General features: G+C 41.1%; 1 protein-coding gene across 1 annotated transcript in view; it reads right to left on the bottom strand.

The window, feature by feature from the left end:
• Positions 1–26,105, bottom strand: part of LOC125005460 (protein kinase C-binding protein NELL1-like) — a 221,566-nt gene that overhangs the window by 167,085 nt on the left and 28,376 nt on the right. The window contains exons 3-4 of the mRNA XM_047580815.1: positions 23,927–24,077; positions 10,960–11,130 (exon numbers count right to left, since the gene is read on the bottom strand). Coding sequence (XP_047436771.1) covers positions 10,960–11,130; positions 23,927–24,077 — 322 coding nt within the window. The remainder of the gene's footprint in view (positions 1–10,959; positions 11,131–23,926; positions 24,078–26,105) is intronic.

The following is a 26,105-nucleotide window of genomic DNA, read 5'->3' as shown; positions in this document are numbered from 1 at the left end:
TTCGCTTCTTTGCAGCTCTGTCATTAATCTAATGTTCCATTCCATTCTAACAGCCTTTTTCTTATCCTAATGATAGTTTTGGCCAGGCTGATGAGCTGCTTAGCAGGTATGGTAAAAAAAAAAAAGAGAATATACCTTCCAGCTCACTGACTTTAATGAGCAAAGTAGAATGTCATTTTCTGGCTGCTGGACACAAAAGCAGTACGTGTCATATCATTATGAGATCCTTAAGGTGGAGAGCTTCAAATCTCTCCCTTCCTTCATTAGCCAAGTATGTAATGAAACATACCATATTTCTTAATAATCTACATCCAACTATGCGCTCGATCACGAGACTGAACGACTGTGAAACGGGTTGACCTCAACGGCAATGTGTTAATGTAAATTCAACAGAATGGAAGACCAAATATTGAAGACATGCAAGAAAAGAAATCTGAGATCACTAAACCCCAATCTAAGCTTAATCCTCAAACTACTTTCTCTGCAATTTAGATTTGCCGTTGTCACCAGCTAATGTTCTGATTCTGCCAAAACATGATAAGTGCCCGTCCACAAGTGCCCAGACCTTAAAATGACCTGTTCAAAAGACAGTCCACCACTCAAAGGCTGTCATAGCTCTTAAAGGCAAGACAACACATTGATGGTTTCAGTGGTGCGGAAACAAGTCAATTGAGCAATGACAAGATAAAAGCAGTGAACTTTCAAACTGGCCTAAAATGGTGGCACAACCAGCATGGAAATTCCCAAATGCATTAATTAGTGGGCTGTTCTGTCATTTAGTGTGGAATACCATACTAGCTGGAAAACTTTATTTATTATTAGCTGGAATTTATTCTATGGACCAACAGAACACCATCCATCTCAAATGGGAAAGTTTCAAATCTTTGAACAATAAAATTATGATAAAATAGCCTAATAAAATAGTCATCAAGACAGACAAATTTTGCTTGACAAATGCCAAATGCCAAATATTAAATGTGCTGCGTTCATTTGCATATTCTCCCCCAAGCCTGCCCGTTCCAATACTTTTTATTAGCGTCTGTGTTGCTACAGCCATCAACCCTGATAGTCAGCTGTTTTGAAGGTTTAATTAGGACATCACTCGACACAACCGTCATGAGACCGAAAGAGAAACGGGATTAAAGAGACAACAGGGAGATCTAAAACATTTAAAAGAGATTTTAAAAGCGAGTCTCCATACCGCAACTGAAACAGAAGACAGCTGCAGCGTGATGTGAATGAGATCAGAGTGTCAACGAGTTGTGGTGCGTTGGAGGTCTTAACAAAAGAAGAAAATGAAAAATAAAACACTGACTGATGGCGGCTTTTCCCTAATGAAAGCAATAACAGCTCCTCTTTCCACCACAAAAGCAGCCTCTTTAGACTATAAATGCTTCTTAAACATTAATGTCCCTGGATGATTTATGGGCCAAATGAGATGAATAATGTGGATCTGAGTACATTGTTAGCCAAGCATCTGGTTAATTCAGGCCACGTAAACGCCTCCTCATTACCATTTTCTCATGCTGTTCATGCACCTGCTCTTCTAACTGTGGCTGATCCCGGTATCCGCTGGCCTCTGTCTGTAATTATACAACAGGTAGTTTAAAACAAGGACAGAATCTGAGAGGTTAAAGACGACATGTGCTAATAATTCAAAACACAATATTTAGAGGAATACGATGCAACTTGGCATCGTATTCAGGTGCTAATTGGCCCAATTAGGCATCACATTTCAAACTGCCAAAGGACGTATCAGATCTGATTTGAGTTAAATTTGGCATCATGTTACTGTTTGGCCCAGAGGGTGCAGATTTAACTTGCGTTCTCATATTACGCTGTACAGATGTGCTACTGAGGGGGGGAAAAAAAATAAAATGTTTGAAAAGCACAAAAAATTGTAGAAACAAGAAGGAAGATGTGAGAGAAAAGAAACAATTTAGACCTTTTTTACACCTTTAGAACCTGTCGTGGAAACACAAACACAGGAAGGGGTGATGATACGTATAAATAAATAAACACCTTACCATGGAGCCAAACTGTGTAACTGAACAAAGAATTATGCATTATTAGACATTTCAGATGTTTTACACACAGATGGAATGAAAAAAGATGGACAAACCCTCCGGGATGTCACCAATACGATTCCTGATTAGCACATGCTCTGGCCGTTGTCACCTTGGCAGCGCTCGACTATGACTAACGCCGATCTAATTCAAGAAAGGGCAAAGAGAAGGATTGTGAGTGGTACTGAGGCAGGTGTGTGACAGTAATGCAGAGAGCTATCACCCTGTGACAGCCAAAGCCCCCATGTCTCTCACCTTTTGCAATTTAAACAGGTCAGTTACACAAAAATGAATTCACTTGAAACCGGTTGCAACCGTATGACATAATGGCACAGATTTGTCAGTGACACGCAATTAGGCATGTAGAGTTTCAGTCTTGACAAATGCAGTACATTTGGGAAACTTATATGCACTTTCAATCATTCTCAACCTACACCGACCAGCCACAACATTAAAACCACTGAAAGGAGACGTAAATAACATCAACCATCTTGTGCAGTGTTCTGCTGAGAAACATTTGGACCTGGCATTTGTGTGGATGCCACTTAGACATGTGTCACCCAGCTAGACCAGACCAGGCACCCCCACCCTATAGCAATGACACTGCTTCTTGGCAGCAGCACAAACTGCACAAGGTGTTGGCCTCCAAATTCACTTCATCCCAAACTGATCAAGTATCTGTGGGATGATCCATTGAGGCTCCTACCCTCAACCCATAGGACCAAAAGGCCCCCACTAACATCATCCTGTTGCCAGACAACACAGGACACCCCAGAAGTCCCACGTCCATTCTCTGATGAGTCACAACTGTTTTGGAGGAAACAGGGAGACAATATTAGGAAGGTGGTCATATAATAGTATCTTAGTGCATCTATCTGCATTGTATTAATGAATCTGTGTCTTCAGGCCTGCAACCTTGAACAAGGCAATAAAGAACCTTGTAAGAAGTCAAACCACCTGTGTACAGCAAAGCATGACTAACAGAAATCCTCGATGAGCCTCTGACTACTTCGCACTAAATTAGAAATTGTAAATATGCTCCCGTTGTTATTCAGTTATTCAGCTTATCCATAAGAGGATAGAAGGTAGACCTCGGGGCTGAACCAGGACACGATGGAGGGATTACTCTCCCCCCGCGAAAAAACTTTAGCCCACATACTGTATAACACAATTTACTGACTAATGTTCTAGTTTTACTCTGACCCACACGGTGATTACTATATTGTATGTATCACTACTAATCTAATTTGGGTTTTATATTAGCAGTCTCATAAATATCATGGCTAAAACCCTGATATTAATACATCAAAAATCTTTTAAGGTGTTTTAAGTTATTGTTCCATTCATCTCCTCAAAAGAAATATTGGATGGAGTCACAGACAAAAAAGGACTGAATCTGTTAAAAATATTTTCCTTTGCCACATACAACGGATTTCTCATCGTTTTAATATAATATGTAGTCTATATGTATACCTAATGAGTGACTGAGACACTAAGACAAACAGAAAAGGAAAAATATCTGGCTAACAAGGCTTCCTTATCACATTTTCATTTGGGGAACTATTTACAAATGCAAATATATTTTTTTTTTTAGCATTATAATGTGTGTTTATCTTCTATCATCAGCTGGATGATTATCTCCGCATTAATCAAGCCAAAACCACTCATCATTCTAAAGGAGCAAAAGAGCTGGATAAAAGTTTTGCTCAGAAATGTTTCCATGACAACGGAGGAACTAAAACAGCTGATTAAAAATTTAAATGTAGTTATAATCTCAAGTAAAAATACTTTTTTTTGTGCGTCAAGTATTTTTTGCAGAATTTATAGAAATTCCAACGATGGCAACTGAAAACAGAATTGCTTCACTGATAGACGATTAACCCCTTTTCCGCATTTGATGCTTTGTGAGCTCTCGTCCCCGGGGTCGGCGTCATCACCATGCCGAAAAGTCAGCTTTATCCACCAAATCTGATGAGCAGATTACAACATAGGCTTTGCACAATTAAAGTGGTGATTTTAACGGCCTTGTGACCTAGCACCACACTGATGACAAAATGCATGCTTTAACCCTACTGCAAGTCTCTGGGCACAGCACAAGGTTTTTCATGTTGTTCAATGGATTCATAGTGCATATGCTCGCAGGACAAACAACTTATTGACAGATTCCTGCAGGCAGAGAAGACAATATGTGAAAAGGGGGTTAAGAAGCTCTTGACACTGGAACGCTTCAGTTTGGAGTCAATATATCTCCTGCACCCCAAAGGTAGAAACCAACAAGGAGAAACCGGTTACTTTCAACTCAACCGTGCCTGAAGGTTGGCTTTCAAATCACATCTGAAGATCACACATGCAGCTGAGGTCTGGCAATACTGGATGCCAAATAATAAGGAGCACCAGGAGAGGTGACGGGGCTAGCAGCAGCAACTAAACTGGGGGGACCTCAGCCAGTCTGCACAAGAAATGACCTTCTGAAAGGAGAGGACAACCACGTGCTTGTGTAAATGACAGGCAGAGCCGATGTCATTACTGCAATTAGCTATTCAGATTAGAAACAAAGAGTTAACTCTGTGACAAGGGTCTACGTACTGGCTGTCTGCCAGTAATTCAATTAGAAAAATGTAGATTGAAATTACACACGGCAGTTATGTAAGCATCTGACCTTGTCTAGGCTCTGCGGTGGCACTAATGCAGGTAATGTCACACACATATGTACGTGGGAGGAAAACGATCTGCAATAACACAACATGTCCCGATGCAATGCATTTGAAAACGATGATGGAAGAGGCCAGGGACTGAAAAAGTCGTTGACTGTACGAGGGAACATACTGCAGCCATCTCCCCACTCCACACACCTGAGAGCACTCAACAACACGTTGTATTCCAGTGCATATTATTATTTCTGAAAGTCTGAACTCTTCATTGAAATGCTCCTAAAATGTTGCCAAAGCAAAACAGGAAATTCATTTTTCATCTGGACAGGTGGATTGACAACACCTCTTTCCAAAAGAGCAGAGTGCACACGGACAAATGTTTCTTGGTCTGAGGAATTGATTTGTGGAGCAAACCTGTGCCCGGGGTTAGGGCCACGCCGGCATTTGCACCAGCAAATCCAATTTACATGTATAGATCATTGTTATCAGTGCTGAACTTCCACATAGAATGCAACATCAAGGTTTGGCACCAAAACCAATGTCACTGAAAAAAATAATAAATATAGGAGGGCAACAAATTATCCTGGATTGTTGGTGTTGCAGCAACCACATTTACATTACCCTGCACTGTTGTCTTTTTTTTTTTTATTTCTATTCTGTGTGGAACTACTGTGTGGAGTACACATCTCTTTTGACCTGTGGATATTAAAGTTTCTACACCTTTATCCAGTGCTTTCAGATAAAGGTTTAGAAATTATTGAAATAAATAAACAGTTAAATAATGTGTAAAGGACAACAGGGAGCTCACCTTTTCCAATATTAAATTAAAATAAACTCGAGGAAGGACATTTATTTAGCAAAACCATGCGCCTCACTGGGAGCATCCATTGTGTTGACTGTTAAAAGAGATGTTATAAAGCGAGCTGAGTCAAGCTGACGAGCTTCAGTAAGCCACATTGATCAATGAACAGAAGGCAGAGATGGAACCCAGTCAGATACGAGGAGAATGACTCCCCAACCAACCCTGTCTCATTGCATCAATTTTCCTTTCATTATATGAACCAGGACACGATTTTGAAAATATCATATTTCGACTGGCAGTACTTTTTGTGACTGCAGCACGTGTCTGAAAGATCTTCTGTTAATTCTGCCTGACTTAAGTCCGTGATTACTAACCAAGTCTTACTCGAACAATCCCAACTGCAGACAATCTCGTACAGGCATGGCTTCACAAAGATTTCCCAAAGCTCGACTTACACCTGCCTGAACACACAAAGTGGAAAATGCTGTATATGTTGGAATGGAGGCAGCGGATTTGTTTGGTTGTTAAAAGGCTTGTCTTGTGTGCCTTAATGGATGGGATGGCCAGATGTGACGTAGTAACTATTTTGAAAAGCTCGACAACGGTAGGTAAGCAACGTGTTATTTGAACAGCCTAAGGACAGAGGATGCTCTGTGATGTACTGGTTGTAAAATCTTTTTGAAGCACTTTTGTGATTTGTATATTGGCCCATGTAAATTAAACATGAACAAATAATTAAACATAAATATTAGACAAGTTAAAGAATATAGGCAAATGACCAGAGAGCTCAGAGTTGTGTCTAATCGCTTATAATATTTTATCTTAATGTCTGTTTGCATTTAATTCAGTTACTGTTGCATCAGTGAGCTTCAAATCTTTGACCTTAGGTTCAGCAACGAACATTCAAGCTACCATGGTCAAGACATTCTTAAAGAAAATAATAAACAGCAACACCTAGTCAATGACAGTTAAGGTTGAGTCCATTTTATGAGGGCTCATTATCTTTTCTTACCATTTATTTTGCCATTATTTATTATCGAGTATTTTATCTTGTTACGGTGCTCTGATGTTTCCCGACGGCCTTCATCCCATTCATAAAGTCAACAGAGGCACCCTGTCGTGCACACGTCTTTCCCTCTGTCATGTTTCCTTGGGATCAATCTCAGACAAGGACAGCTGAGGAAACACTTTCTATGAACTCTTGAGTTTTTGATCCAGCTTCAGATTAAATCCAAATCCCAACCCGAGGAGAGAGTCCTTGACTCGGACACAGAGACTTCCGCAGTGTAGTCAAAGCAAATGACAGGTACAAATTGAAGGTGTTGCCCTGCAGAAATCCAGAGGATTTGCTTCTTGTAACAAACAGTGTCAGAGACACAGACAGGTATGACAGGGATATCCAAAAGGATCAGGTCAGTCAAAGGCAGGATACTGTGGCTGATTCGTGCACTTCTCATGCAGCAGAAGATCTCTGTTAATGTAACAGTAATAATATATATGAATATTAAGAATTATATAAAGTAACGCACTGAACTTAAAAAAACAACAACAACAAAAAAAACAGTTTATTTATTTACTGTTAAGTTGTATTTCCATTAGTATTGCCACTGAAAAAAAGCAGTATATGAAGAATATGTAGATGTAAATGATTGCCACAATTAAAAAGGAGACAAGCACAAAGATCTGCCAGACGTTATAAATGAAGTCTGTGAAGAATAGAGCTCTGATGAGCAATTCTCTTATCCCAACTGGTGGAACGTCTAAAATACACACGGGGGACAGAGGGAGCGTTCTGTTCATTTAATAATCACGATAATGATGAGAAATGTGGGTTAAAGGTATTTAAACGGTGTCTGAATTCATTCCAGAGCCTGAAATTATTCCTCTGAAGCCGCTGAAATGTTATGAAAAGTTACACTGTATAGTATAATAATTTCCTGAGTGTCCTTTGGTAACCTCAAAAAGAATTGTATGCGTCCGGGTACATGAGGTTCTTCATCTTTTGTGACTTATCTGCGTGTTACGCAAACTTACCTCATGTATTGGAAAGATGTCACAACTGACACCTGACATACTACTGCTACTTTAAAAATAACCAAGTTTACCTAAATGAACTTACAATTTTTTTTAAGTTCTTTTATTAGAATATACCATAACATATAGAACTAGCAGATATTCATCTTCTTGTCCAAATTGAGGCAAGACAAAATGATATCTTTCATATAATAATTACTGACTGTTTTAACTATTGTCAACACTGTAGGCACCAGCCCGAATTTACACTGCATTTTAATACCGACAAAGCTTCTGTCATGGACTACTTGGATGAGAAACAGGTGAACCAAGAGACAGGGAAAGTACCGCACACGTGAAGATGCACTCCCTCACATTTATGGACACTTAAAACCATTGAAATCAAGCATCATCAAGTGTGGCTTAGTGCTGAAATTTCAAGGATAATATGTCTGACAATTCACTTTGAATCAAATCACTGTTAAGTGCTACTCCTTTAGATCTTGTTTTTGTGTCACACAAAGTTCTTTTTATTTCACAGCTAAAGTGACTCGATGTCTGTGGTCTGAGAAAAATACGACTAAATCAAATTCGAAAGTGGGATGAATTCATCTGCATTAGCTTCCTACAAATAAAACTTTAAGGAACTTTGAACAATCACAGCTCGTGTTTGCTGCACTGTTTTTGAGCTGTAAAAAAAAAATAAAAAATCAAATTACAAGCTTTCTCCTGTGGAATTAATAAGAAAAGATATCCTCTCTTCTGCTGAAATGTAACTTACTAAATAAAAGTTAGACAGGTTTTCCTGTCAGCTCTTGATGAAGACATTTCTTTTGCTTAAATTTCACTGGTGACTTGAAGATGCAGAAGTCAATGGCTTTGCAATGAAAAACCCAAATGCTACGTGGACAGGGCTGCTGATTTTGCTGTAATTCAAACTACTTATGACCAAACACACAAAACAGCTCAACAGCTCCAAGGGTCCTATGGACTTTGAGAGATCAGCCAATGCCGACGGTCAGAGTGGCTGTGGGGAAAAAACAAAAGTGTCCTTGTTCCGACATCACATCAGGTTAAAGAGCTGCTTTGTGTCCCAGATGAAAGGTGTCACGAGCCGTGATTGCTACCTTGAAGATGATTTGAAAGCCGATACGGCAGCAGGTGGGCATGTGGTGGAGCCGCTGTAGGTCACGATGGATGCAGATGGGCCAATTGTGTGATGTGAGCTCGAGAGCGGCTGCTGATGAGTTGGCGGACCTCTCCGTCTGACCCAGTTAAACGTGTAAGTGGCTTGATAAAAGCGCGCAGAGATTCCACACGCTCATCTCACCACTTGGATTTTCCAAAAAAGACTTCACAGGTTTGCTCTATATCGGTAAATGAGACTAAAAGGATGAACTCAAACACTATGGCAGTGGTTGATTTAAGGTTAATGGTGTGACCAGAGTTTTTGTAGAAGTACAACCTCCTGCAGTTTTGTACAAAGGTGCATGCAACATTTTCCCCCCAGGGGGAGGGCTTGGTTTCCATGGTGACAAACCCATGGGAACCAAGAAAAGGCGCATGCAGATGAGAAAAGTTTGTCTAGTATTTGCTTTAACTTTGGTGTCTTTTAACCCAAAATATGACATTTCTCTAAATCAAGTCCAGTTGCCTAATCAAACTGTGACCAAAACAAAAGTAATAACTAAAATAGGGAATAATTAATCAGCTACATGCAAATAATTTAAATTGAACATGTGAGGCAAACTGCAGGTTCAGGTTTCAGCATCAATGTGACTCCAAAGACCAAATTTTGGCGAAGGTTTCAATCTATTAGGTACTGTGCCATTGTGGAAAGTGAATAAGGAAGTAAAAACAGAAATGAATCCGACCGGCAAAAAAGACACAGCGCTGACTAGTGTTTAGGTGGTGTTTTTTTACAGAGTGAGCCAAGTGCGTAGGTTAAGTGGTGAGATCAAGTGTGTAGTTTAGGGTCTAGTACAGGACCTTGAATGGGCCATTAGTAGGAACATCTGTGGGCGGTGCTCACCTCTTACTTACAGGAGACCTGTACTGGTGTTCCTACTGTATTGTAATCGGGGGAATTTGTGCGTTTCTTCCCATAATGGGAAAGGAAAAAACACAGGATCTAGCAAATTCCTCTAATTACAATTAGTTGTTTGTATTTACCGCGACATGTTTGGCTTGACAGACACTTCACACACTTCACAGACAGTTTTAAACTTACTGATTTCTAGGAAAAACTAGAAGTTTGATGATTTAATCCATGAATGTGCCTGATATGAGCTGAACTTATTATGGTCCTTAGCAAACACTGACCCCCAGGACTACTTCTAGTACTAGTACTATGACTACTACTACTCCTAAAAACACTGGTCAGCCGATAAAGTAGCTAGATATCTTTCATTTCTCATGCTGCTTGAAGTACACAAACAAGAAAAACACCACACAGCAAAGAATTATAAATAAGACAAAAAAATGCAGAATGATATAATAATGGCACAATGATAGAGCCTTATTACATCATCGCACACAGTAAAAACGTGGAAGAAAATAGGAGAAAAACTAATTTAGAATTAACCTATAAGTCGCAGTCACTGTCAGATGATAAACAGCACTAAAGCAACGCATTCAGTTTCACTATCTCTTAATTAGCCCGGCTCTCTTTCAAAGAACTGGACACGCAAAAAAGTTTTGATCCCAATTTTATCCAATTATGTTTTGATCTTTCCTCCTTAATAACACTCTGATGTTTTCATTTTTTTTTTTTATCTGCACTACAGTCCCATCTGACAGCCATCCGCTGCAGTGATAATTAATCGACAAACCACCAGCCTGATGGACATAATAGGTGTCTGGGAAGAATCGATACTGCAGCTCAATCCTTCCGTGCATCAAACAGCTTTTCATCCACAAGAGGTGACAGAGCATTACCTCCACTCAAATTTACACTGCTTGTTCACAGTGTGTCTGTCAAGCAACTGCATTAAGAAGAGGACAAGTGATGGCTTCCTGGCTCTCAGGAGGGGATGCGAGGGCCGAGAAGGATTGTCACAGCTGAAGTGCATGTTTATAGATCAGCTCTGACTGAGTGCTCCTTCAGAAAAGGTTCTTCCCTGGCCAATCGATGAGGCGATTATATCATTGTTACCTTCCACTTCATTAAGGAGCACACATCCCATATAGAGATACAGGATGTCATCTTAATAAACACAGCGCGCACATGTTTTTTGCCCTTGGATACTTTATCGGCGGCACCGCTAAAAGCCTGTCATCCACAAAGAGACGCCGGGCGAACAAATATTTGCCTTGATAAAGACAGACAGCTCATTAGACGTGTCACTTCAAAAACGGGGAGCGTTAAAAATAGACCCGCGCAGCCACTTGTGACAGAGACGTCGGGGAGCTTCAAGCGCGCCGTTACCTGTTACAGTCGACGTGCAGCAGGAGGTGGGAGGCGCTGATGGTGAGGGCGATCTTGTGCCACTGGCCGTCGGCGAGGCGGTAGGGGAAGGACTCGGAGCGCGGCTTGCCTTTGAAGCGGTAGTGGTAGCGGATCTCCTCTCTCACCCCACTGCTCTCCAGCTCAAAGTAACTGCAGGGGGAGACGACAGAGATGTTGAGTTTTGCTGTAAAGGAAAACTAAGAACTCAGAGAAAACGCATCAGGTGTCTTGTCCAAAGCAGGTTTGCCGAAATCTGTAACATTTTGCAGGTGTGAAAATGAAAACCTCTTATGTTTTTGATCCAGAATGGATAGGTATTTGGAATAACAATACGTTTGTAATTACATATTTGTAAAACCAAAAATACCTAATAGTCCCTTGTATACAGTATATATAGGTATATTTATTAATATATTATGATCGGTTGGGTTTTAAACTGTCAGTCACACACAGTCGAAGATAGTTGAACAAATTTGAAATCTGCTTTTTCTAGTATTTTATGACATTCTAAGAATGAAAAAAGGAACAAATTCAGCAAATTAAAGAGAGCAGACAATTATAATCTTTTTTATAAGATTCTAAACAAATGACATATTTAAAATATGGCCTAATGTTTTTCATTTAAATGTGTTCTGTGTGACAAAGGACAATAACTAAAAGTAAAAAATAACAGTGTGCTTGGCTGTTATTACACTAAAGAATCAGTATTTGAATCAGAAACATTCTCATAATTTCGTCTCAGTCTGTAACACCGCTTGAATATCCAAAAGCATAAAAATGACATCTTGACCTGAGTGCAGAACTAAAGGAAAGCTCTCAGGGTAATGTGGGAAATGATGGTAATGGTTGGTCCACTGGGGGACGAGAGAGACAGACCTTTGATCTTACAACTGTAATTCATATCCAAAATTTGGTTTTACATTGTCATCAAACGGTGATCAAGGGCAAATTGTGGCCTGACTGAATAAAACATCAACATTTTCCTGGGTCATGAATATTGATTTGAAATTTCTCGTATTCATTTTTCACTCACACCATCACTGCGGAGCAGACATATGTTAAATATTAGCTTTAATACACAAGTGAAAAGCCAATGCTATTGAGAACAGTATATCGATCGTATTCCATCAGTCTAATCAAGTGTCACAGTAAGCCAAGGTAGTGACCCAGCATTCACAAAAGAAGAACTCCAACTAAGTGGAATGCAGCCATCATTAATACACATGCACTTTCCTGACTGTGAAAATGTGAATGTGGTCTATCTGCGGTGTGGGATAGACCACAGTCAAACAGACTAATAATTTGCAGGCTAACCACTCTAAATGATACCCAGCAGATAAACAAAAGCATAAAGGAAAGCAAGTTGACTATTTAACAGGCTGAGGTGATTGCTCACTTTAAGCATTAAGTTGGTATAAGAAGAAAAAACAGATACATTTTTGTCTCACTTTCACTAAATGTCCTCACATGTTGTGCGACTGCAAGCATTCAAGTAAGCGGCCACAGACAGCAGCAGCTCGAAAGCCGCAGGCAGCCAGTCATGACATTTCAGGTTCCCCACGGCTGTAAATGACCCCTGCACTGGAACCCCTTGCCTCTAAGCTCACACACAAAAATATATATATATATACTACATAGGGCAAACACAGCACTCAATGCATAACATAAGTATAGCCTAGAACACCGCCTATTCCAATATCTTTAGAATAAAAAATATCAGACTCTCACAAGGATCAAGCCCATTCGATACCAAAACTCAACAGCTCCCATGCATATTTATGAAAAGGGAGAGTGGGCTCGCTCCACAGAATGTCAATCGAGGCTGTGGGGCAGCAGATCTATCCATCTTCCTGTTTGGAAAATTAATTCCACTGAAAAAGGACTTATAGGAACTCAACAAAATAACAAATGTGCACATATAGTGTAACTACTCTAAGTACAGTAGGTCAATGGTGAACGAGAAAGTCACAATGTGCATCATAAAGAATGCTTACGACCTACATTTTGGGTCATAACGTTATTGATCGCATGCATTTTTTTTTATTATTCCACTCCAGATTTTAGTTTAAATCTCTTTTATTTATTTGCTAGACCTCTTCTTAATGTATTTTTTAGTGTCCTCAACGGAAATGATCTCTATAAGTAAACAGGCTATAGGCATAATTTTCAGATGCTTCGGAAGTCGAAGTTAAAGTATCACAAATGGAAACAATGCATGCGACGAAAATTCACACACAGGCACACATTCGTCAGAAGCGAAAGCCTCCACACTTATTTTTATCCCCGAGCCACGGAAATATGCTGCACCTTTAGATGCCGACTGAATGTTACCCGAGTGCCCGCTGGTACACTTCCGTAAAAAAACAGCATTAGGCGTAGCGCCACTTTCACACGTTCCAAGAATGAAGATGAGCATGTTAATTGTTGCCACCATGTAAATAAGAAGGAGAAAAGACAAAGGAACTGGAAGGAGGCGGCGATGATGGGTGCGTGCTGTCGAGAAAGGTTCGACTCAGCCTGAACGTTTCCACGGTGCTAATGAAGGCCCATCAACCCCCCACATGGCAAGCTGAGTTAATACTAAAACAATTATCACAGTAAATTAACAAGCATCACAGGGAAATGTTTTCCTCCAACATTAAAGTGGGATTGCATGCAGTAGAGGCTGTGTAAGTCTAATGGAGAGAGCTGGGGCTGGGGTTCATATGACGGGCCAGGTCGGTAGTTTTTGTCAGCATGTCATGGCTCTGAAATTAAATGAATACATCACTCTGTGGGCACCGAACTGACAGCCCATCTCCATCTTGCTGCAGGAGACAGAGCCGATGATACCAGTCAACTGGATAAGAATCATTTGCATCAAAAGAGGAGTAAAGCGAGAACGAGAGCTCTCCAGCTTTGCCTCCCCTGATGGAAGCCTCCTCGGGGCTCTGAGAGGACCGAAATCACTGAACGAGCAGAAACACTGTTGATTTGACTCATGAAATAATCATCAAAGGCATTAACTCCACTTCACAGCGAGCATTTATTTTATGAAGTATTTAGTGGTGGCTATTGTATCCCACCATTGAAGGATATTTAATGAAGGGGAACAATATATATCGGTAGGCGGTCCATTTGTTAGTCACTAAAAATGACATATCTGTTTTGGCGGTAAGACATAAAAAATAGCCTTGTTACCATTCAAAGACCTTCTTTTCATTGCTGATCCTTTCATAACCAGCATGATAAAAAGCCTGTTTTTTTAACTAATGGCAACTGCACAGATACAACAGACTCCTAATGTGAGCAACCGCAGCTTTCACAAAGAGCAAAAAATAAATTAAAAAAATAAATGTTTGCATATCAAACGCAACTGAAATAAATAGTGGCTAGCAGCAGCTTGGAGATTTGATTCAAATGTGTTTAGATTTGGTGTTGTAGATAACTACTTGCAATTTGGCACTGATTTTTTTTTAAAAAAAAGTACAATAATAACATTCATAAGAGGTGAGATAAGCTCTAAACAACATTATATTCATTTAAACAGTTACTGAGGATCTGATCCAAATTTGGTTTATAACACAAGCAGATGAATGCTGAACAGGATAATGAGACAAGGAGGGCTGCAAAGGACACACAATGATCCTCCAAATTTGTACCAAAAACATGTTGTAATTTTAAGCCACACTGAGAACATGTTTTAAAAAAGTAAAAGGCCTCCTGGTCCCATTATGATGCAAAAAGGTTCCAGAGGGCTTCGGTCTTACTTCCACACGCACATGACTGTCCAAGAAGGCCAAACTATCTCTGCTGATGTCCTCCCGAGTGAACTTGATGGTACTTTAGACTGTCTTGATGTGCTCTGTGAAAGATTCCACCTCATGTGTCTTACTTTTAACCAAAGTGTCGTCCACATACCTGAACCAATGTGTGGGGGTTGTTCAGGGAGTTCAGGGCTCTGGTCTCTACCTCTTCCAAGTAGAGACTGGTCACTGTCAGTGACACTGATGACCCTATCACACAGTCATGTGTTTGCCTGTAGAATCCTCCATTAAACTGGAAATAGATGGTAGTCAGGCTTGAGCAACACACAACCTTAGTCTGGGGTGGGGTTGGTTCTACCGGCCAAGGTGTCATCCTTTAGTAGTCTTTATCATAGTACTTGGAATAAGGTTTTTAGCTACCTGATAAACATTCCAATTTTTACTCTCCTTTTAACCTTTAGTTCATGTTACCTACTTTTTCTTTCGCTGCTAAACATGTCACCATCTTCAAAAGCAGAGCCTAACTTTTTCTGGACGTGTAGTAATGTATGTATGTATTAAGCAGAACTCGGTATAGCTAACAGCTAGCAAATAACAAATAAATTTTAAAAAATGCAGAGTGGGGTGAAACTGAACAAATATATTAAAGCTGCAGGGCAGACAAATGAAAACATTAAACTGAATTATCCTTAAAACTCTACTAAGCTTACACATATAAGCTTCAAAACCAACATTGCTGTCGCTGTGATCATTCAGCTGCTGCATCTGCAGTTTTAATCATTTTGTTGCAATCCTATCTGAAAAGAGAACTTAATCTAAATCTTTACTGTCCACAGAGATAAGCTCCCCTCCCAGTGTCAACTAGCAGTCTCTAGTTGATATGACAACATAATGAGAATCAATATATTCTACACCAAGTGCAGGGATTTGTCTTGGAGGCAGTGTGCAGACACACACTGACAACTTAAAGCAGTAATTCTTCACAATGACACATGGCAGAGGGATAAGGTGACCTGACATAAAGTACAGTACATATAAAGTAGTGGGAGGCTATATGAGCACTGCTCAAGTATATATACTCCCTGCATGAATTTATTCTATGCATTTATCCAGCTCAGCCTTGTGATTCAGTGGAGTTTATAAGAGATAAGATGTACGTATCACCTTTAATCTCACACCAACGTCGTCTTTATAGAATTTAGCAATCTGTGGGTTACCTCTGCAAATTACAAAGACGCGTGGCTTTTGAACATTTCTACTGCATATAATAAGTAATAAAAATATTTATTTTTATTACTATTTTACTAAATACTATTTAATATTTAGCCAAATATTTCTAAGAGACCACACACAGGAGAACATTAAATGCTGTGACTAATTCCCCAACCAAATTTCTTTACAATGTCATCAGTTGGGCTGAGACCATAGAACTATTCAGACTGATGAGTTAAATTTTTAAGAAATAGGGATGGTGTGTTTTGTAAAGTTGGGCATTTTAGCATGGAGGTCCACAGGGACAGACTTGTCTTTGGAGCTAGCCTCAAATGGCCATTCGAGGAACTACAGTTTTTGGCACTTCTGTCTTGGCTTTATTTTTCAGCCCTGAAGTTGGCTGAGACAAGGAAAGATGGCGATTCAAACTGCTGAGTGATAAATAAACAGCCACGGTGCCAAGGTTGCTGGCTGTGTCTCCAGAGATGGAGATTGTGGGCTGGAGAAGGGTCTTGGAAGAGCTGTGACAGCTCTGGGAAGAAGCTGTTGAGGTGACAAGTGGTCTTCATCAAAATGCAGTGGCATCATCTGTAAGAGAAAAGTTTTGGAAATGAATGGCTGCCTGTGAGTGCTGGGCTGACTGTATATCATCCTGTCCTTTTTCTTCACCTCCAGTGTCATGCAGCTATTTTATGGAGGGCAGATGACAGCCAATTATCTTCTCAATAGGGAGGTCAGCACTCTGGAGCTTGTCAGTGGAACAGGAGGAGAAGGTGGTAAACCACATACTACGATGGCAAAACACATTGATGCTTCCACTTACTGACCTGGAAAGTGTGACCAGGGTTGGTTGTGAGAGTTGTCACGGGAAGACTATTCCTTGATGGGAGTATTTGGATTCTGCAGATGGCCTCATCACATTGGATGATGGTGGCAACTTTCACAAATGAGCCCAACGTGAGGCATATACATCTATAAGATGTGATACGCAGGGGGAAATCAATTCATTTTCACAGTTTGGAGTGAGACTGGTGTAACATTATCAGCAGCAAAGGATTATTACAGGCTGATACCACCGGGCCTTTGGTGACAAGGGGAACAGTCAACAAACAGCATCGGTGAACAGGGTGTAGAGGAATAAACTCCATGTTGTATGTTTTAAACATCCAGTATATGACTCAAAATAATAATAATAATAATAATAATAATAATAATAATAATAATAATGGCTTCATATATCAACCTGACATGCCGAATTTTGTAAAATCCTTAAGAAGGCTAATGGTCCAAGTTGCAGATAATGGCCCATCATAAACTGCTGCATCAAAATTCCCACAAGGGACAAACAACACACAAAGTCTAGAGAAAAACCTCAAGCATGATCTGTAAAATACATACAAACATATAGAGAATGTGCCCTTTCTAACCAGATATGATAGGGTAAACACATCCATGGATGATGCAGTTAACATGGCTCTGCACTACATCCTCCACCATATCGACTTTGCAGGGAGATGCACACATCCAGCACCTGGACCCTCAGCACTGGCACCCACCAGGGGTGTGTTTACTCTCCATTGCTCTTCTCTTCTCTTCAATGACTGCCCCGCTGGGGACCCTTCTGTGAAACTCCTTAAGTTGGGAGACGACACCACCGTCATTGGACTCATCCAGGACGGTGACCCCTCTGCATACAGAGTCTTGCGTCGCCACCCCATCCTGTTGATGTATTCGGTTACACTTTAAATTTTGTCCATTGGCAAGTTAACGTTAATTTAAATATCAGAAGCTTTTTTTTTTTTTAATTTATTTATTTATTTTATCTGCGGGCGGATGTTTAGGTCGTAAAGGCCATTTTTGGGGGGATTCTGATGTTTTGTTTTTTTTCTCTGCTTGAAACTAAAGAAGAGGAAGAGAGCAGCAAAGAAACAAGTGAAGTCCCTGGGGTCTGAAGACCGATGGACAGGAAGAGGTCCTCTGTCTAAGGTATGTCAGGGGATGCTGTCATTCAAGCTAATAACAATCTCAGAGGAGGTTTCTGGGACATAAAAGGTAGGGTGAGTCTTAGAATGTCTTTTTGTTTCCCTTATTTTTTTCTAGTGGGCAAGGAGAGCCACTGCTGTGCTCTGCAAGTAATGTTTTTCTCCTTGATGCTCTTTAGGGTTGCTTCCCTGTAGGCTTCTTCGGCAGACATGGAATGGCACTACCCAGTGATTTGTTTTGTTTTCAAGGGAAACCTCACAGAAATGGGCAGCAACTGAAAGACCAAATGTTAATCTCAAAAAACTATTTTGAGCAAAGAAGAACCTTTGATATGTGGCCCAGTTTGGAGGCCTTAATGTCTTGTCTTCGAATTGCATCAAGGCAGGACGGTCTGCTGAGCTTCACCTTCATGTTTTTCTTCAAAATGTTTTAAGTTTTTAACATTTAACTTCTATCCTGAAGATCTTTCAATGCGCTTTGAAATTGCCCAAGTATGATTGCATGTTAACTGAAAACGCTTCAAATGGCTTTTTTTTTTTAGCAACTTTGTGCTCAAATCTTTGTTTTTTGTGACTGTGGTTCAGTCTTGCCAGTATCATCATAAGTGAAATAAAGCACCAAAAGTAAGCTATTTATTAATAAAATACTGTAAATAAATGCAACTTTCAGTAGAAAAAGTCTTCACCATTGGGGTCCATTTAACCAGCATGCAGTTATACCCACGTTTGTCAGGATGGTTGGCACGCACTAGTACAGCAAGCAAGAAATACGGAAAAGCCTTGTGTGAAAAAAGCACCATCGTCTGTATTTTGTTCAGCTTATGAAATTCAAAAGTGCAGGAGGAATCAATTAGAGTTTGTACTGTAGTGTATCCTTCTTCTAACTGGGAAACACAGCCAGGAGGTGCACTACTGAAACTTGAATGTAAAAGGTGAGAGGGCACAGCTCATCCCTCCAGTTCAGAATCAAAGCCAGCAGGTTGTCTTTCACCAACATTCAAACACAAATCCCATCTGATGCAAGAGTAAATTCTGAGTATTTCAGCAGATCAAGTCTTGAAATAATAAAAAATAATAATAATAATAATAATAAAAAAAAACGCATGAGGACAGAAAGCAGTGATTCACTATGGTGGCACAGCATTAAGCTGAATTATAGATCATCTGCCAAGGAGGAATGACAAACCAAGTTGTCAGTTGCAGTTTTGTCAAATAACAGTCACAGGTCACAGTCATTTTTAGCAATTTACTTTTAGCGTCAACCTCATATGACATATTTTGCAAAGCTACTTCTTAGTTCAACTAATCAATGCATACGACTAGATTACGACGTTGAAGATACCAACTCACCAGACCGGGTGAGTGTAAACAAAAGCAAGACTCGTTGATCAGGATTTAGATGTCAGATCCAAGAAATCTACACATTTCCATTAGAGTAGGGAGTTTGGCTGTTTCACACATTTACATCAGCTTTAGGAAGACTTGGCAGACTGAAATGTTGCGGTTCTCTACTATAGTATATGGAGCCACATGAAGGTCCATGATCAGGGCTGGCTTTACATGTATTTATTTGGCAAGCACTTGTAAAGCAAAGCAATGTGCAAATGAGGCAGTGCCTAAGCCAGGCTGAATATCTGTGAAAGGTAAGAATATAAAACTTTGAAAACCTTCCGGAAGACACACGGATACAGAAAATGAATAAATAAATGAATGAATGTTAAACTGGCTGCAGTGGGCCAGATATTTATTGCAGCCAGCTTCCCCGTGCTTACCAACATTCACAAACTTTTGCCACAAACTCTACTTTGATAAGTCTCAGTTCTCCTCAGCATGTTGGTTTATAAGAGAAGAAACTGTAAGCACTCGTGAACTGAGGCTCAGAGGGAGATGCATACCTGTAGAGTGACAAAGGGCAAGGCAGACGAACAGAGCAGCTTTAGGAGCGGGCTGAGCATCTTTGGTGTTCGAGTGCGCAGGTGGGAAGAGCGGTGGAGAGATCGGCCTTTGAGTTAGTTCATCACAGAGCTACTGCCACTTGCTGACAATGAGACCGTTACTGGGACCTAGAAAAATGCTGCCTTGGCAGAAACGGCCCCTTTTTGTTCTATTCAGTCTATTGGAGCAGCAATAAACCCTCCTCCTCATTTCCCAGTGCTAGGCATAAGAAGAAGAAGAAAAAAGAAAAATCTTTTTTTTTTTCTGCTTTTGCAGTGGGCATGGAGAAACGCTTGCATTCAAGAGACGTTTGCACTTTGAGGATGAGGAGAGCGGAGGATGAGAGGGGGGAGGAGAGAAGGATATTATTATATTGGCAAAGCAGACTTGGCAGAGTAGGTGGGAGGGGAGAGAGGACAGTTTGATTGTGCCGAGAGAGAGATGAAGAAGTAAGGAAGGGACAGAGAAGGAATGTCTGATTGGATTCTGCCGAGCGGTAGAGCTACAGTAGCTGTCTCTTAGCTGCCTGAGCGGGAGGCCTGTGTTATAATAGGAAAGAATGGGCATCGGCAGAGGGCTTTAATGGAGCCTTCTGAGAGGATTCAAAGGTTCAGAACAAATCCTCGGCCACAATGGAGCACAGGTCTGCACAAAGCAAGTCAAGACCCTGTCCATCTCACAAAATTTAATTACCCTTGCAGGGTGGCAGTGTGACTCACAACAGCTCGTCTCAAAATAACTTCAGTCTGCCGCAACTCGGCCTGGCCAGATTTGCATCCGGGTGTCATTTTCATGACGCCCAAGAGTACACAATATTTGAAGAATCGACGGGTCTTGAAAATCAATAAATTAACTGAAGGTTTATTCTGTTATACTTGAGAAATAAACGTCTGAATACTCGCGCCATTATTCATTTCACTCAACAGCAGCTGCTGCTCGAGCAGCGAAAACAACTGCTACACCCCGTCGTCATCTCTCCCGGCGCTAACGAGAGCAGCAGCCACCCCAGTAGCGCTCTTCGGTTGTTTCGTACTTGTTTTCGTTAGGTGTGCTTTAAAATTCTTTTTCTTACTATTAGATTTGATGTCTTGCACACACAGAACTTTTAATGGTTAACAACTTTGGTAAGATAGTGTACAGGTTGAGGAGGTCTCTATCTATATATCTTTCTATCAACTGTGAAGAGACACTATTACATCCCCAAGAAGAGGTTAAATTGGACAGAATAAAGATTTCTTCCAGGTTTGCCTAAACCAATACCATACCATTTTACCAATAGAGGTTTTTGGTATTGGATAAAAACAAAAAAAGAAACAGTAATTTTTGAAAGCAAGAGGTGAATTATGTATTTTGCTTTGTTATGATTTGAAGACTTTTTGACTTGATCATTTAAAACCAGAGGCTTTGTGGCTAAATTCTATTGGATCTAATATACAGAAATTAGTCTTAATGCCATTTGAGGGATCCGCTCCTTTAAAGATTAACATCCCTACCAATTCAAATGATATAAATAGTATAAATTTATAGCTTTATCTGACAACTGGGCGTAATTGAGTGTGGCTGAGTGCCCTTAATGTAACAACTGCTTAGTCCGAACGCTCCTCTGAGCTACATATGCTGAATGGCGCATGTCATTGTGCCTCAAGGAGGAGGGCGGTGCAGTCAGCTGGCCCCATTTAGCCTTGCCTCGCTGTTGTTTGGACGACCCACTGCGAGACAATTAAGCCTGCAGGTAACGTGAGAGGGAAAGCGGGGGAAGCTGACACAGAGACACAAAGAAAGTAATGGGACTGAAAAGCAACTCTCAGGGTCACCTTAAAAGCACAGCAGGGGACAACTCATTGCATAGTAGCGGACCATACAATTGGTGGTAGAAGAAATATTAAGTGCACAGGCATGCGCGCACACAAGTGAAGAAAGAAATCCGTAGAGGATCAAACAAACATAAACAGTTCCCTAATCTTTTTTAGAGCTTAAAAGAAAAGAATTAAAAAAAATAATAATCTTCTTTTGAGAGATCCGATGTTGACTCATAAAATCCCTTGTTCAACTGCTTACTTATATGCCAATTGCTGCATCTGTTCGTTAATCTCATTGCACAGTTAGTCCAGGTGTAAGGGAGATCCAAAACATGACAGAAGTTTCAACTCTGAGAGCAGACTAAGGCTGAAAAGCTGAACATTTTGGATTTAAAAAGTGTATTAACAGAAAATGTGGTATCAGTAATGACACACGGCCCCAATCTTGTTTAACACAGGTGCATTATAAGTTAAGGAAAAGAAAAACATTTTGCAATTAATGGCTACAATACAAAGTCTACAGCAATCAAGGCTGTCGTATTGTCACTATAAAACAACTTATTCAGACAAGGTGCTTTAACCTTAACACAGGATTTGGAGGATAAATTTTAGAAAAGCAGCTTCTTCTTTACATCTCTTCTCCTTCACTCTCCCATTGTGTAGGACTGTGCCTTGGTCTTGACTCTCAGCAAACACATACACACTCACCCGCATGTTCGCTTCGACTGCATGTTTTAAGCAATGGAAGGCTTTTACCGTCAGAGGACAGGGGGGAAATCAATGTTTCCTGCCCTTTAAAAACAATTCACAGTTGTAGAGTCTGTCAGAGGACCAGGGTTGAGATGGGATGTCTTGCAGCTGCCACTTTCCACTGCCCCAAGTTCTATAAAGCTCCTTTCTTCCTTTTTTATGCAACAACAAAAACAGCAACAAAAAACAAGTACCTGTTTCTTCACTCTGCTAGTTCGTGGCAGCTCAAATAAAAGGCCATATGTTTTCATTTGCTGCATGTCTGTTGATTCACCATTCTGCAATAGAAGCCAGAACATCACCAGCAGACTTGTCATTGCTCAGCATTTCACACTCAGGCGAGTGGCACACCAGGGGGGTGGTGCCCATCTTCTAAAGGGTGGACCAAAAGGTGTGCTCCAACTATCGGGGTAACTGCACAGCCTTCTGGAGAGAGTTTACTCCTGGATACTGGAAAAGAGAGTCTGACCGATAGTTGACCTTCGTATTCAGGAGGAACAATCTGGGTTCTGTCCTATACGTGGAACAATGGACCATCTCTTTACTCACGCTGAGTTGCTTAGGGGATTATGGGACAGTCCACTCTATATGTGACTTGAGGAATTGGAAAAGATGACTGTGTTTCTGGGGAATTTTGTGGGGGGTACGATGATGAAAGAAGAGGCACAGTTCCAGAGGGTGTTGTACTCCACCGGGGGCGCCCCTTGCCCCCAGCTCTGTTTATGGTATTCAGGGAACTCAAGGTGCAACCATGGTGGGTGTCTGTTATAGGAACCTCAGAATTACGTCCCTGCTTTTTGCAAATGATGTGGTTCTCTTGACCTATAGCATACAGTTGAGCAGTCGGCAACCGAGCATTAAGCGGATGGGGTGAGGGTCAGCACCTCCAAGTCAGAAGCTAGGGTGCTCTGTCGATAAATGGCGGATTTTTCTCTCCGTGTAGAGGGTGCTGTTCACAAGCGAGGGTATAATGGAGAGAAATGTACGGCCATGGTGAAACGAGAGCTGAGCTGTAAGGCAATGCTTTCGATTTCCCAGTCGGCGCCTCCCTTTGGAGGTCATGAGGATACCCCGGGGTAGACCCTGAACTAGCTGGAGGGATTACTGTATATATCCTATCAGGCCTGGGAACCCCTTTGGATCCCCCAGGAAGAGCTGGAAGTTGAGCTGCTGAGAAGAGGGATGTCTGGAGTTCCCTGTTTAACCACAACCCGCCCGCGGATAAGTGAGAGAAATTGAATGGACAGATGGATGGACTTCAAACTCATCTTACAGATACCAAACATGGAAGGTTATCTTTTTGCCCCGAGCACAGAGGAAACACTACATTATACCAATCAACTGGGCCTCCAATTACCCTCTGACTTAGACAGGCAGTGGAGTAATCGCACACTGCTCTTAACTAAGATGAGAATTCCTATCAAGGTTTAATTTAAAATGAGAGCGCTCAGTAATCTGTGGAAGAAAAGTTGTGCAGAAAAGGAGCTGCAGGCCAAAATGAAGAGGATTACAGAAGGATTACCTGTGTTCTGACTCGTGGATGGAGAATATGACTCCTGACGTTGAGGACTTCTGCTGGATGGAGGCCAAGAAGGTAAACTCACTTTTACTCCTGAACAGCTGCACCACTTTTTCTGTGATGTGTGCCGGGGCGTGAACTGCTCTCCCAACATCTGAAGGAATAAAATAAAATGGAAAGACATCATGAGCTTGTGTAAACTCCTTTTCACAGCGATGTGCTGTCTGTGTCCTCAGTGTGCACTTGCCAAAAGCGCAAGCAACATATCAAGTGAGCTAATCACACATGGCCAAACTCTAACACCTTTACACTTTGACAACCTGTGTCAGGGAACAGGCTTTGGTAGTTCGGTCTGGCTACAAATCAAAATATTGCCCTTGGTACTGCTTCTAGGCAAGGTTCATGACCCAGTTCATAGTTTTCAAGGAGGTCTTGCTAACCACAATCTCATCATTTCTATCGGCCATGATAACATTATACACCCAAAAGCAATAGTTGGGGTGCAATGGGACAAAAACATAAGCAATCAGACAGTTACAAACGGTCTAACCAGCCAAACACCATTATTTCTTTTGCAGTGCATGAAATTCCCCAGTCATGGGAACCACTGCACTGTACATCAGACTGTACTATCTGCTTGCAGCTTCTTTTTGCAAGTATTGAGGTTTGTTTCTCCACTTAAACAACGGTGTCAAATTCTCGGCGCTCAAATGGACTTGTATGTTATTGCTATCAAAGAAATAGTGGCCAAAAATAAAGCACTCATCGTTATGACATTTAAAGCAAAAATAACTACAATTGCAAATGAAAGCGTTAGAAATGTGAATGAGAGTGAGAGCACGGAGGATATGTAGATGGCAGCGAAAACACACAACATTACCATGGAATGGGGCTTTGTTGGTTTAGTATGATCAGCAACATCTGCTGTCAGAAACGTCAGTAGCACTTTGTGTTCAGTGCACACCAAGATGCTATACTAAGACGGTGGAGCATTGCTAACATTTTATCTGCAATATAACCTTGTTAACATTGCTGTTGCAAGCATGTTAGCATGCTAAAATATTTAGCTCAAAGCAGCGCTGTCCCTAGAGTGACGCCTCACAGAGCTGCAAGCGCAGCTGTCGGCTCTTAGCTCCTTGTCTCGATCAAAACAGAATCCCAGCGAATATGAAGAATGTTGTGTGTGTGTGTGTGTGTGTGTGTGTTTTGCACCCAAGATCACACATTCAAAGATCCTGCGAGCATGGATCCAATGTTACTGCTTCAAACTTAGCTGCACAGGGACAACATCATCTTAGGCAAGGGTGGTCATGTTTGCCTACTGGTGTATGTGAATGTGCATTTGGGTGATAAAACCTAAAGAAAAACATGTGTCTTAGCCACTAGAACTGGGGGCAGATCTGAATAAGATCCCCCTATGGTTCCAAACTATTGACAGTATAAAGGTGGACGGTGGAACTGCTCCTCAAAAGTACAGAATGCAATCCAACATTTCTTTGTAACTGGTGGAAGTAGAGCAGAGTGCAGCATTAATTAATTGAAAGTGAGTGAGTCTAGAAGAAGTGCGGTCGGGTCAGCGATAATGCGTCTACGCGCGGCACCACTCTCAGACCGTACTCCGCAGACTCTGGCTCCAAATTTGCTAGATGGCGCTGCCCGTATCCCTGGGAAAATAGCGTCAGTTTAGCCAATTCAACGAAGTGGTGACACATTTATATAGTCTATGTTCCGAACTCCCAGCTGTACATGACAGGCAGCGCAGCGGAGGGAGACCTGTGGTTGCCTCAGCACAGGGCTTTTAAACCTCCCCAGGGTGACAGTGGCCTGCCTGCCCTCGCACTCGGCCTCCACGCTGTCACAGCCCAGTTGATGGAGAGCCACTTCCGTCCGGCACCCTACCTCCAGTTTTACCGAACATGTCCAGAGCCAGTCATTAGATCTCCTCTTCAACTCTGCAGAGATACTGACCCTACTTTCATGATATTGTTAGATTTCAAGCCTTTTTACCTTCGCTTCACTGACGAGGAACAAAGGAGCAGGGTTTTTGCATTTGAGTGTCAAATATTTCTTCCAAGTGCTTCACGCAGTCAAGCTGACACATTTATGCAATGGTCTCAGTTTTTCCTGTTTCCTCTTCATAAAGTTTGCTCTTGTACGTGAAATGAAAAAATGACATTTGCCG

This window comes from Mugil cephalus, chromosome 3 (genome assembly GCF_022458985.1).
Source record: "Mugil cephalus isolate CIBA_MC_2020 chromosome 3, CIBA_Mcephalus_1.1, whole genome shotgun sequence".
Lineage (NCBI taxonomy): Eukaryota > Metazoa > Chordata > Actinopteri > Mugiliformes > Mugilidae > Mugil > Mugil cephalus.
Note: the sequence above shows the minus strand (reverse complement) of the source record. Positions and strands in the feature narration are given on the sequence as shown.